At 43.9% G+C, this 14451-nt stretch overlaps 1 protein-coding gene across 10 annotated transcripts in view; it reads right to left on the reverse strand.

Moving 5' to 3' along the window:
* Nucleotides 1-14451, reverse strand: part of Kat2b (lysine acetyltransferase 2B) — a 97047-nt gene that overhangs the window by 47668 nt on the left and 34928 nt on the right. For 6 of the 10 annotated variants that reach the window (XM_010612826.2, XM_010612827.1, XM_010612830.2 and 3 more), the window contains 2 exons: nucleotides 2350-2442; nucleotides 775-956 (listed from right to left, as the gene is read on the reverse strand). In XM_010612826.2, coding sequence (XP_010611128.1) covers nucleotides 775-956; nucleotides 2350-2442 — 275 coding nt within the window. Of the gene's footprint in view, nucleotides 1-774; nucleotides 957-2349; nucleotides 2443-7460; nucleotides 7607-14451 lie in introns of all 10 variants that reach the window. The other 4 variants (XM_010612820.1, XM_010612822.1, XM_010612821.2 and 1 more) reach the window with 1 other exon arrangement.

Below are 14451 nucleotides of genomic sequence, written 5' to 3' on the forward strand. Positions count from 1 at the left end.
AGTCAGTGATAGTCCACAGAAATGAAAGACAAGCCATAGTATTTATTTATTTATTTATGTTTTTGGTACCAGGGATCAAATTCAGGTCCTTATGCTAATGAAGCTGGTGCCGGAACCACTAAGCTAAATCCCCGGCCCATGCCATAGTATTTTAAATCGGCTACTAGCTACACTGAAAAAGGAAAAACAGGTGATAGTAACTTCAACATTTTTATTCAATCCAATATCCAAAATATTATCTTTCTAGATGTAATCAACTTTAAAAAACTGGAATTGGGCTGGGGATTTGGCTCAGTGGTTCCGCCACTTGCCTTGCAAGCGCAGGGGCCCAAGTTCAATCCCCAGTACCCAAAAGAAACTGGAATTGTGGATGCAGCTCAGTGACAGAGCACTTTACCAGCAGGTGCATCAAGACTCTGGGTCAGATCCCCAGTACCACAAACAAACAATTAGAGAGCTATTTTAAACTCTCTAAAAATACATCTTAGAAATCGCAATTCAGACTAACCACATTTCAACTGCTCCCTAGCCACGTGTGGTTAGTGACTTCCAGGTTGGATAGTAACAGGTCTGGATAATTTGGACCCCCCCACCCCTCTAAAACACTGTGATGTTAAGGAGAAGTAGAGGTTTGCGGGGTTAAATTACATAGACACTCTCTCCAAAGTGATGGAGCCACGGTAATGGGGAGCCCTCCACTTGGAAGACAAATAGCAATTTCAAGTCTGCAACATGCTCTATGGGGCCAAAGGGACGGGCTCTTCATCCGATTACCTTGTGTAGTTCTCTTTGTATCCAGAAATATCATCATTGGGAGATCGCAGTCTTCTTTGAGATGGTGCCTCCAGATGCCAATAGTTGATACGGTTTAAGAACATTTTTGCCAACTCAACTATTGTTTGCCTTTCTTTTGATGGCAGGTGACTAAATTTGTACTGTACAAAGTTATTCACACCCTTAAAAGGAAGGAAAGTAATTTATTCGCACAATTATTCAATCACCTAATTCTTAACACCCACACGTCCAGCACCACTGTGATGAACAGCCATTTCCCATTCACAAAAATCTTTCCCCTTTCTTGAAAAGAAAACAGCAATGCCAGGAGGGAATCTTGCCTAGATCACAGGGGATGAAAAATGACAAGACAGAAAGACTGTCAGTTGTCATTCCGTGCCTGCTTCTGTCCTGAAGCATTAAAAAGAAATCAAAACCATAGACTGAAAAGGTCAACTCTTGCAGAATAACTCCCTGTTTTGCAGAATGCTACCATCATAGTAGCTCACACATAATGTGGTTCTTAAATATTATGTTTTTCTTTGATAAAATTTTAATCCAAAATCTGCTAGCATGTATTCCACAGAACTAAGCAACTAAAACTTAAGCCCATCTTCCACTGAACTAAGCCACTGAAACTAAATCCTTTGTTTATTGTTCTGGTTTGAGTAAGCCTATCAGAAATAAATAAATAAACAAACAAACATTTATTCAAATTTATGTGTTTTAAAAAGCTATGAATTAATTTACCCTGTCTATAGAACACTCTGATCGAATTTCACAGAGAATAATGTTTTGTATGTAATAGTCTGAAATCAAGATGTAATGTATCCATGTGAAAACGAATAAAAGCACATTTATTTGTAAGAATCTAGTATCACGTCTTCTGCAGCCAATTCTCATCAGGAAATTCAGTCCAGAGAGTTCTTCAGCCAAACAAAAACTAAAAGGTGATGCTGCTGAGAGGTTCTAACTACGCTCAACAGGAGCAGTCTACGCATTTTTAACAGACTCCCAAGTGAACAGGTTCTTTCCGGGAATCATAATGTAGCAGGAAATCTGGGAATTTGTACCCAGCAATTTCTGGGTACAAACTCATTTCTTTTTTGCTTTTTCTACTTGACTTACAATATTCTTCCCATTATTACTGATTCCCTTACCTCAACAGGTTTTTTCACAGTGCCAAACAAAACGACAATTTTAAAACATCAACAAGAAAAAGCACGTTTCATGTGTTCTTACAAACTACTTGCTCTAACTACTGTATTTTCTTCCCCAAACACACATTGAATTCTAAATACACAACAATCCTAAAAAATAAAGTGAGATCATTTGTTAAATTAGGTATGCATGTGTGATCCAAATGGGTCAAGATAATTTCTACAGACTTGGTAAACATCTCAAGCTAGGTATGGAAGATTGCAGGAAGATTAAAAGACATCTTCACATTGCAGATGTAACTCAATGGCACTTGCCTAGCATGCATAAGGCCCTGGGTTTAATTTCCAACAGTCTCCCACAAAACAAATGGTTTCTTCAGTCTTAAATTTAAATAGCTTCTTTTTATCGTTTTACCTGTTCAATACTAGGTTTTTCAAATGGAGGCTTCTTCTCCAAAGAGCCTTCAACCACAGGTTTTCCTCTTTGTAAAATAGATTTTCTCAAGAGCTGCAAAGAAATCAAGGGGAAAAAAATTAATCTTTGTGTCTCTGTGTGTGAGTGTCTCTGTCACGTGCACACACACACACACACACACACACACAACTTTAGGGAAAGTTATATTCTAATTAACTGTATGTGAACAAATCTCTCCCAACCCCCACTATGTTGTCCAGGATGGCCTTGACCCCTGGGATCCTCCTGCCTTAGCCTCTGAGTGCTAGGACTACACACTTGCACCACCATGCCCAGATATGTCTCAACAAATGCTTAAACAGCTCGGCTTAACATGGTGATTTATGCCTGTAATCCCAGCACCGGGGAAGCTGAGGTAGGAGGAACACAAGCACAAAGCCAGCCTGGGCTCTACATCGCAAGACACTGTATCAAAAAAAAAATCAAACAGGCAAACCATGTGACCATAATCGGAGCCATGAGGTGCCTAGAGACCCCACCAGACACCGTGCCTCGACTCATATCCCCTTTTCTACCATTTCCAGCTCCCCATAGATCGGAGGTCTGCGTGCTATGTACACGTCCACTGAAGCCACTGCAGGTGCTGAAGCTCTAAAGGTCTCACTTCGTCACCCCACAAGCCAAGATCACCCAGGCTGCACAAACAAGGCCCCGAAGAGGCAATGTCTGCAGCAGCCATGTGTCCCCTGCACCATCCTGGGCCTGCGCCTTCGGAAGGAATTGGCAGGGCTCTCTATCGGCAGCTCCCACTCCTGCGGTCTTCCTTCATCTCCCCCTATGTAGAATGCATGCCAAGTGTTCTGGCATCTCGGTGCCCACAAAACACAAACATTGCTCTTGATGCCTGCCACTGGAATTTAAAACCACAGAGAGCAAACAGAAAGGAGAACACAGAGACGCTTACCATGAACTAAGCTGAAAACAAATTTGATCCTGAAATTACTTACCTTCAACCTTTACCTGAATCCCCTGTAAGCTCTGTATGCGGGCCAGTTATGAGATGGCCACGCGGTTATCTCAGTTACATCGTGACCACCTTTCTCCACTTACTGCCTTTTCAATAGCAACCCTTCCCTCAAGGGTTCATGGCGATTACTGAGCCCCCGCAGTCTCCACAGAGCTGTTTCTTAGGAGTATGGGGCATTTATTAATCCTTTCAACATATCATGCCCATCTTCACCATAATAAATTTGCAATAAAAACAAGCAATGTGTGTACATCCTGAATAAAATTAATCATAAAATTTAAGTCTAAAAATTCTGGCAGCCTACTTCTTTTCCAAGTTAAAATAAGACCACTTGGGAAGATGCTGAGCCTTAGCTTTTTTATCTACAATGATGGAGTTGAGACAGATAAGCATTTTGGTTTTTTGTTTGTTTGTTTTTGTTTTTTGAGACAGGGTCTTACTATGTAGTTGAGACTGACCTGGAACTCACTATGTAGACCAGGCTGGTCTTGAACTCACAGTGATCCTCCTGCCTCAGCCTCCTGAGTGCTGGGATCACAAGTGTGCGTCACCATGCCTGGTTATTTAAATTTTTTTTTATTTGGCCAGGGGATGTAGTTCAGTGACAGAGCACCTACTGGGCATGTGCAAGGCAGGGTTCTATCCCCAGCATCACAAAGGAAAAAAAAAAGAATGATTAATCGTAGTGAGCATTTGTACCCTTACTTTTGCCAGATACTCTGTAGGGTTGTTTGTCTTGTTTTGTTTGTTTGAATCAGGCTCTGCATAGACCCCCCCAGGGGGAGGGCTCCTCCTGGCTCAGCCTTCTGAGTAACTGAGACCCCAGGTATGCCCCACCATACCCAACTTCCTAATAACCTTTTAGGATAGGTGCTACTATTATCTGAAATTTAGAGGCACAGAGGGGCTAGGGATTCAGCTCAGTGGTTCTGCCACCTGCCTTGCAAATGCAAGGACCTGAGTTTGATCCCCGGTACCAAAAAAGAAATTTAGAGGCAAGGAAACCAAAGCCACATGGTATCCAAGCTCACATGCGGTACAAGGCAGAGCTCAGACAGTGGCAGGCACCAGGAATACTTCAGCTTTCCAAAGCAGCCTTCCATTGGGTTTGTTTTCAGCATCCGAGGCTAAATATATAATGCATTTTAACTTAACTATTGAAAACTGAGATTCAGGAACTACCTTTCAAAAGTGAAGAAATGGGCAATTTATAACTCCTTTACTCAAGAAATGACGGGGGACGGGCGGAGAGCTGAATATTGTGGATTATGTTTCTACAGGCAGATATATTTGCACTGCTATTTAAAGAGGAGGGAGGTAAGAAATAGGGAGAAAAGCAGAGAGAAAAAACCAAAACAGCAGAGCCGTGCTTTCTGGCTGTTTGGGTGGTTATGAAGCTAAGAGGCTGACAGGATGGAAACCCTGACACCACCTTCGCCTCCAGCAGGGAGGAGGGCAGCTGCCAGGAGCTCCATTCCAAGGCAAATAATAGCAGCAGTCATGCAGACCTTGTTTTCCTTCAGCTAAGATCTCTTCCCAAAGAAGCCCTGAGCAGGGAGAACCCGCGGAGATTCGATCTGGATGAGTCAGGCCTCACGGCCACATCAACCACCTGTCACCTGCAGTGCTGAAGCCACTGCCCACGGCTGCGGCAGCTCAGTTGTTCACCTGCATGTTCACTCGTACGTTCTTTCTCCTTTTCCTTGCCATTTCCCTCCATTTTTTAAAAAAAATTTATGTCTCAATAATACCCCAACTCAGAAAAGATATACATAATTCTCCCTCCCACTCCTGTCTCCTATCCATTCAAATAGTCCCATTAGTACAATTTAAGGAAAAAAGTTAATACAACACAGAAGAATCTATGATGCTAGAAAAACAAAAAGAAGAAAATATGAGGTTAAAATTTAGGGAATACTACATAAAGTGACAATAATGTTTTCAGGGTCTTAAAAGTTAAAGATCTATTAAAGTAAGAGCATGGTTTTTTTTGTTTTTTGGTACCAGAGATCGAACTCAGATCCTTGCGCTTATGAGGCAGGCAGTGGAACCACAGAGCTAAATCCCTGGCAAGAGCATGTTAATTTTAAAAAGTTAATAAAACAAAGGAGAAATTATAGATGAATAAGTTCAGACAGAAAAAGTTATATGAGGACCAGGAATGGCAGTGCATATCTGTAATCCTAGCAGTCTGGGAGGCTGAGGCAGGAGGATCAAAGTCCAAGCACAGACTGGGTAATTTAGATATTTAGGAAGGCCCTACGGGGTCGGGGCGGGAACCCAGGGACAAAGAGACAGAAAGAGAGCAAGAAAGAAAGAGCAAGCAAACAATGTAGCTCAAAGACCCTGGGTTCAATCCCCAGCGAAAGAAGGAAGGGAGGAAGGAAGGAGGTGGGGGGAGAGAAAGGGAGGGAGGGAGAGAAGGAAGGAAATGAACTGGGCACAGAATTTGCACTAAGATTCCCAACAGCTCAGTGATAGAGTGCTTGCCTAGCAAGGACCCGGACTTGATCCTCAGCTCTCAGACAGACAGATAGACAGACACACAGACTGAACAATCAACCAACTGACCAACCACAATGCTATTACTAAGAAGCAAATTTTTCTGGCTGTAAATTTTCAGTTTTCTCTCTCTCTCTTTTTAACATCCTTGTAAGTGTTCCACGATACAGTCTAATCAACACTGCCCTTGAGCAGGTTTGTCGTTGTGTCTGAACGGTCCTCCTGGTGGCCTCCTTTGTGAATCTATTTTTGGCATCCTGAAGTTTTCTATTCATTCTCACCAGTTTCCCTCCCTCCTGTGGCCGCTAGTCCTGACCATGAGCAGAAACTCACGCAGACCTGTGGGAAGGGAATAAATAACCAGAAAGGAGCTGACAGAGGACCACAAAGAGGCAGCTACGGGGACAGTGATTCCTGTTAGCAGGACACAGCAGCGAGTAAGGCAGTAAAACTCATTTGGAAAGTCTTAATTCCTTCCCTGAAAGCAGAAGAAACAGCACTTAGAAACTGGGCATGGTGGAGCATGCTGATCATTCCAGCACTCAGGGAGACTAAGGCAGACGACCTGCAAGTTTGAGCCCACTTTGGAAAACTCAGTGACTTAGTGAGACCCTGTCTCAAAAATAAAAACTAATCACCAAGCGTGGTAGCACAAGCAGTAATCCCAGCACCCTGGAGGCTGTGGCAGGAGGATCACCACAAGATCGAGACCGGCCTGGGCTGCATAGTGAGTTCAAGGCCAGCCTGAACTACAGAGTGAGATGCTGTCTCAACAGACCCAAAAATAAATAAATATAAATAAAGGACTGAGGATGTAGCTCAGTGCAAAGAGTTTAAAACTCAGAGCTTTGAGTTCACTTTCCAGTGCTGCAAAAACAGAAAAAAGAGAGAGAGAGAAACTGTACTTAGAGCCTCCCCTCCAACGACACTCCTGCCCATCTCCCCTCTGCGCACGGGCCTCCACCGCACCGGCCTCCTTGCAGCTCCTACAGCACATCAAGCCACTTGGTGCACCACCTGCATGTGTGCTCTGCCTTCAGCCTCGGAGGCTCCTCCCTCAGCCCTCAGCACGGAAGGCCCCTCCTTCCCAATCGGGTTCCTGCTCACTGCCGTCCTCACAGGCCTTCCTCACTGGCACATCCCCACCGGCCACCACTCTCATCATTCTGACTCTATTTTCTCTACACTTGTTTCTCTCCATTACCTCCTCCACTCAAATGTGAACTCCATGAGGAAACACCTCGGTCTTCTCCACTGATCTGTCCTTTGTGCTACATCAATGCCATGCACAGAAGAGGGTGCAATAAATACTTGTTGGGTAGATGGAAACAAATCTATGAGAACATGCAAAGCAAGATATTCACTTTGGCATACAAGACTGAGTGAGGGTGCACGAGGACAGTGATGTGTCCAAAGTACCCTGGACCCTTTCACAGAATTTGTCAGGAAGAAACAGGTGCTTCAGAGGGCAAAATGCACTGTAAACTGATGGCCTTCACACCCACAACCTGGCACACAGAGACTGACCACAGCTGCACAATGAGGGAAACAAGGAAGGCCTTCTACAATGTCCAAAACTCACCTTAAATAGATAGAAATAAACTTGCTTGGTATCTGCATCTTCTTCCTTGTGGACACAGGTAAAGAGATATTCCACATCCAGCACTATTCCCAGGAGTCTGTTCATCTCCTCCTCTGACACATTCTCCAGGTGGGAAACGTGAGCAGCTTAAGATCAGATCAAAGGAATACACGTAAGATGTCACGTGGAAACTACAAACATTTCCCATGTTAAAACAGAAGGTTCTCGCACATGAGCCTTCCTTCCAATACATCAGGCTGCATACTGACTCCTCAGAGGAAATTTCTGGGCCCCTGTAAGATTGATGTCTTCACAAAGAATCTACTTATGATCGGAAGACCACTATGTTGCTGAGCTCAGCCGCCCATCCAACGCCAAAACTGGACCAGGAACTAACGTATTTGAATAACGTACATTTTAAGAACCGGAGCGTGCATCACCAAGTCCGGTCGTGACAGAGTCAAGTTCTCATGTTTCCATATAAGCAAATTCCCCGCCACACAAAGGGTTCTCTGTGGTCCCAGACATGGACCCAGGATTCGTGAGTCTGTGTCTCAGAGGTAAGGAAAATCAAGCTCACTTCAAGTCCTTTACCACTTGACAAGGGATCTCTGGGTAACCATCCAAGAACCATGCAGCAGGCAGGACCTCCTGTGGGGTGGGAACATTTCTCCTCCTGTCCTTTCCGGCACCGCCACTACCCCTGCAGATAAGGGGAATCGGGGCTTTAACAGAGTTCAGCGCTGGGGGTGCTATCTTAAAGATGGACACAGAAGTACCTGAGGTGACTGCTAAAGAAAGACTAAAACTTTAGAAAATTAACAGGATTTTCCCGACCTTTTCAGAGGAAGCTGACACCAAGAGTCATTGAGGAACACCTGCTAGGGGCTGGGCAAGGAGCGATCTACTTTGGAGACCACAGTTTTCCTCTCGTCGAGCACAAGGCTCAATCACAAGCCTAGGACAGAGGATGCTGCTTCTACCCACCTGTGTCCCTTCTCTACTTAACACAGGCCCCGGCTGCCAACTATCAGCAGCTGCCTTTCTCTACCATTGCGCTCTTCTCACCACCATTTCCTCTGCCAACTGCACACCTTTTACAACCAACCCTCAACCAACGACAAGAAATCAGTGTACAGGCCAGACGAGGCAGCAGGACTGCAAGTTTGAGCCCAGCCTGGACAACTTCACGACTTAGTAAGAGCCTGTCTCAAAATAAAAAATAAAGGGTTGGAGATGTAGCTCAGGAAAGAGGTTCAGGGTTCAACCCCAGTGCTGAGGAAAAAAATTAGTTACACTTCTACTAAAATGAAAGTCTAGGGCTGGGGATGCAGCTCAGTGCCAACACACCTGCCTGGCCAGCACAAAGGTCCTGAGTTCAATCCCCAGTACCAAAAAAAAAAAGTCTATAGTCAGGTGCAGTGGCTAACACTATAATCCCAGCAGCACTCAGGAGGCTGAGACAGGAGAACTGCCACAAATCTGAGGCCAGCCTAAACTATATAGTGAGACTTTGTCTCAAAAAAACAAACAAACAAGGCCAGGGATTTAGCTCAGTGGTTCTGCTGCCTGCCTCGCAAGCACAAGGTCCTGAGTTTGATCCTCAGTACCAAAACAGAACAAACAAACAAAAAGACCCACACAAATCTCTAGCAAATGAACTGCCACAGAACTCATGATACAAGATTACTACCATTTAAAGCTTTGAAGTGTGTTCCCTAATTTAACACCACAAATAGACTGTCTGTATGTATACTGCATCAGGGGAAGCAGAGAGTACCCTTTCCCTGCACTCTGGCCTACACCAGAATCACTCTTAGTAATTAACCTATAGCCCTATAATCCCCACTGCTCTAATGTGCACTCACTGGAATGCTCTAGGAATTGTCTGATTTTCCTATTACTGGCATCAGTACCTGTTCTCTTGAGTATTGCCTGGTTCTCCTGTTCGCTTTTTTAGGGTGTTTGTCTTTTCTTTCACTGCCTTAAAAGAACTTTAGGTATTAACCTTTAGTCTGTTACATAGTTATAATACATATGTTTATACCTGTATATACAGTAAATAAGAACAAACAGCAATGCCAATAGGGTGTTATCTAAGTAAACTAGGAAATGGATATATATTCGTCTTTATTATTTTCCTGACTTCTACACAAGTTTCAAATTATTTCCAGAAACATTTTTTAAAGACTTTTCTTGCACTTGAATTTGACAATCAAATCTAAAGGATGACACTATTATTTCAAATAGTTTTTGAAAAGCCTGTTACAAAGCATCAATATAGTGAGAAATTGAGGCACTGCCCTATAATCCCAGCTCAAGAAGGGGAGTCAGGACAATCGAAAGTACAAGGCCAGCCTGGGCAACTCAACGAGACCCTGACTCAAACTAAAATTAAAGCCAGGTGTCATAGCGCACACCTCAAAATCACCAGTCAGAGGGTGAGTCAGGAAGATCACAAATTCAAGGCTAGCTTGAGGTATACTGAGACCCTGTCTCAAAAAAATTTTTTTGGTAAGGGGATTTAGCTCAGTGGTTCTGCTCCCTGCCTTGCAAGCACAAGGTCCGCAGTTTGATCCCCAGTACCAAAAAATTTTTTAATTAATCTTAATTTTAAAAGGCTAAGGGAAATAAAAATAAATAAATAGGCTAAGGAGCTGAGCATAGTGGCACATGCCTATAATCCCAGCATTCAGGAGGCTGAGGCAGGAGGATCACCACAAGTTCAAGGCCAATCTGGGCCTGGGTAAGTTCAAGGCCAGCCTGAACTACACAGCGAGACCCTGTCTCAAAAACACCCAAAATTTAAAAATAAATAAAATAAAAACTCTAAAGATACAGCTCAGTGGCAGAGCACTTTCCTGATATGAGGCCCTGATTCAAACCCCAGTACCACCAAAAACAAGAACAGTATAACTACTTGAGATTGGTCAGTCCTTTCCATGTGGAAAAGGCACATTCCTTTGAGCAGACCACAGTTCCCCAGTGTCCGTGACATGCAGAGGGCAAGGTGGGGGGAAGGCATAAGTCAGAGGATCCGGGGATGCTTCACAGGAGAGCATACCGGCACAGTGCTCAGTCAGACTTGCAAACACCCCAGGTGCCACAGCTGGCCGGCCCTCTGCCTGCTGCCAAGAACCCATTGCAGCTGTTTTCTTGCTGGGAGAAGGAAGCACAGTCACTTGTGCCAGGGCCCTTGCTAAGCTCTGGCTCCCTCGTCGCTGACCTGCACTGCTCACGAGGACAGTGCCAGTCCTCGAGTGCCCTGCACGGGACATGGGCAGCTGCTGGCCAGGAAGCTAACGTGTCCCTGATCTTTGGTCCAAAGGCAAACCGCCCAGAAGCTATAGGATCTGAAAGCCCGTCAGATACATTTGGGGCAGAGGGCAGAAGTGGTAAAATTAATGACTGCACTGAAACTTGTTAAATGGGCTAACGTATAATCATGTAAAACTGGATTCCCTTTTGTAATCACAGATTTGGAATAGAAAAAAAAGAGCATTCTAAGAGTTAAAAGATTGTTAGATGAGTGCGATCAACAGAAATATAGTGGTAGCCGCATATGTAAATGCAATATCCTAGTAGAAGGGTGGGGCGTAGCTCAGAGGTACAGCACATGCTTAGCAGGTATAGGCTTGGGTTCTGTCTCCAGCACCCCGCCCCACAAAAAAGGGGAGAGCAAGAGAAAGACAAAATTCTCTTTAATGTATTTTATTTGTAAACTAACATATATCCAAGTATTATTATTCTGTCACATTCTACATTTTTTTTTTTGGTACTGGGGATCGAACTCGGGTCCTTGCACTTGCGAGGCAGGCCACCGAACCACTGAGCTAAATCCCCAGGTACATTTTTAAAAAAACTTTTGTTGTTTGTTTTTTTTGAGGCAGGGTCTATGTAGCCCAGGCTAACCACAAACTCACAGCAATCCTCCTGCCTCAGCCTCTCAAGTGCTGTGATCACAGGCACAGTGTACCACCAACCTAGCTTTCCATATAAAAAAATTGGGGCCAGGGATTTAGCTCAGTGGTTCCACTGCCTACCTTGCTAGCACAAGGGTCCAAGTTTTTTAAAATTATTAAATCAGGCATGGTGCATACATTTGTAATCCCAGCACTCTGGGAGACTGAGGTAGGAAAAATCACAAATTTGAATTCAGTCTGGGCAATTTAGTGAGACTGTCTCAAAATTTAAAATTTTAAAAGAGCTGGGGATGTGAAGGCCTTGGTTGAATCCAAGTACTGCAAAAAAGTACTTTACATTCTTTTTTGGTATGTTAAATCTTCAAAACTGATGTCGGGGACCTACCAAAAAGAAAAAGAAAAAGAAAACTGATGTGTGTGTGTAGTATACGTGTGTGTGTGTTTGTGTGGTGTGTATTTCCCCCCTCCAACAGGGAATTAAACTCAGGGCCTTGCACTTGCACAGCACTGAGCTACATCCCAGGCGCCTGATGTATTTTTTTATACTTCAAGCACATTTTATTCAAATTAGCCACATTTTTTTTAAAAAAGTAAAAAAAAAAAGGGCTAGGGATTTAGCTCAGTGGTTCCAGTGCCTGCCTCACGAGCACAAGGACCCAAATTCAATCCCCAGTAACAACAACAACAAAAAAAACACAAATTAGCCACATTTCAAATACTCATTAGCTACACAGACCTAATAACTACTCTGTTGGACAGTGTAAATACAGATTATAAACTATTCTGCTAATAAATGCAACCAGACCTTTTTTTTTTGATACCGGAGATTGAACTCCGGTCCTTGTGCTTTCAAGGGAGGCGGTAGAACCACTGAGCCAAATCCCTAGCCCCTCAGACCATTTTTTTAACATTGCTGAATTCAGCACCCATCAGTGTAGGAATAAATTCCACTAATGTCCAAGGAATTCAATACATTCCAAACTAGACATAAAGTCAACTCTTTGCGGGGAGGAGTAATTGAGATAGGGTCTCATCATGGAGTTCAGGCAGGCCTTGTACTCACTATGCAGCTCCAGCTAACCTCGAATGTGATCCTCCTGCCTCAGCCTCATGAGTGCTGGGATTATAGGCATGTGCTACCATGCCCAGCTCTTTGAAATTAATTTTAATAGTATATTGTATTAATCTAACATCCACCATCCAAAACTTCCCTTCATGTGCGTGTGTGCCTGTGTGTGTGTGTGTGTGTGTGTGTGTCTGTGTGTGTGTCTGTGTTCCAGCTAACCTCGAATGTGATCCTCCTGCCTCAGCCTCATGAGTGCTGGGATTATAGGCATGTGCTACCATGCCCAGCTCTTTGAAATTAATTTTAATAGTATATTGTATTAATCTAACATCCACCATCCAAAACTTCCCTTCATGTGCGTGTGTGCCTGTGTGTGTGTGTGTGTGTGTGTGTGTGTCTGTGTGTGTGTGTGGTACTGGGCACTGAACTTAGGGCCTTCACACTGAGTTACAACCCCAGCCCTTCTTAATGTTTGAGAAAGGGTCCTGCCAAGCTGCTAAATTGCCGGGGCTGGGCTCCAGGTTCCAATACTCCTGCCTTAGCCTTCCACAGTCCCGGAATTACAGTGGGATTACAAGTGTCCACTACCATGCCCAACTCAAAATAGCATTCGAACATGTAATCAAAATACAAAATTAATGAGATAGTTTCCATTCTGCTTTGCACACTCTGTCTTCACAAGTTGGTATGTCCTTTGTTGTGTTTACGTGTCAATTTGGACCTGCATTCTATAGATGGAGATGCTAAATTACAAAAGGTTAAATGATTTGGTAAACGGAGGAACTAGGCCCGGAAATCTTACTTCCTAACTCCGAATGGAATGTTCTCTCTCCTTGAGCAGACTGCTTTGCACCTGTGTTTATATCCACAAGACACAGAGGACTACGGAGTGATGGCAGGCCCCAGATGCAGGGATCAACGTAGTTGTCAGGAAACTACACTCACGTTGTTTCTTTCCCACTGTCAAAAGAGCATGTACAGCTGAGGTAAAAGGTACACAGGTTGAACCAAGAGAACTGATAAGCTGCAATGTTTTGTTGTGACAAGTCCAGGAACGTTCCATGTTGACACGTGGGTCTGATTACTGGCTTCTACATTAACCACACTGAGAAACGACTATGTGAAAACGCAGTAACTGAGATGTACTTGTGAATTCAGCCTACATGATCTCTGGCAGAATTCCCTAGACCACAGCCTGTTCTTTGTGGGCAACAATTAAGAAGTAATCTGCATGACTAAGATAAAATAAAATGTCTGGAACTTGCTTCAAATACTCTGACAAGGGGGAGGGGTAAAACAAAATTGGCAAGTGCTAATAATCGCTAAAGTTCAGTGACAAATACCAGGCAATGCATGAAATTATCCTACCTCTATATGGGCCTGGAAGTTTCCATTATAAAGGTTTTTTGTTTGTTTGTTTTTTAAGCAGGAGAGGAGGAAGGAGTAATCTCACAGAAAGGTTTTCTAGAACCCTGAGACTAATAAATACTCCCAGCAATAACTCCAAGAGCTTGAAAATGTGCCGACATTGCAGTTTTAAGAAAGCAGCCTGGTGGGGGTGCAGTGGGAGGGAGAGCATGGGCTCAGGGTGCTGCAGGCCCTGCGTACAACCTCCAGCACCAGTGCAAAGGCAGACTGAAGGGCAGTGGGGACATGAGGAAGAGAAGAGGGGAAACATAATTTTTACAACTACATCAGAACCCTGAGAAAATACAGCACACACCCTTCCAAACTTCTTCCTGATCATATATGTACGTATTTGTGTTGAAATATGGAACAGTCTTGGATTTTGTTTCCAGATCCTGTCTCGGAGCTCATCATAACCTTGTCATCCCTGAGGAATAAGGGTCTCCTGTAATTCATAAGCCCCTGTGGATCACAACTGAGTCTACGCTAATCAAGTGATGGAAGGTGGGGACCCAGGTCAGCCCAGAATTAAACGGTTCTCCTGAAAGGCCAAGTTAAGAGGGTTAGCGAACGGGACACTTAGACCCACACTTTA

The sequence above is a fragment of the Fukomys damarensis genome, unplaced genomic scaffold (genome assembly GCF_012274545.1).
Source record: "Fukomys damarensis isolate Sample0158 unplaced genomic scaffold, DMR_v1.0_HiC HiC_scaffold_28, whole genome shotgun sequence".
Taxonomy (NCBI): Eukaryota; Metazoa; Chordata; class Mammalia; order Rodentia; family Bathyergidae; genus Fukomys; species Fukomys damarensis.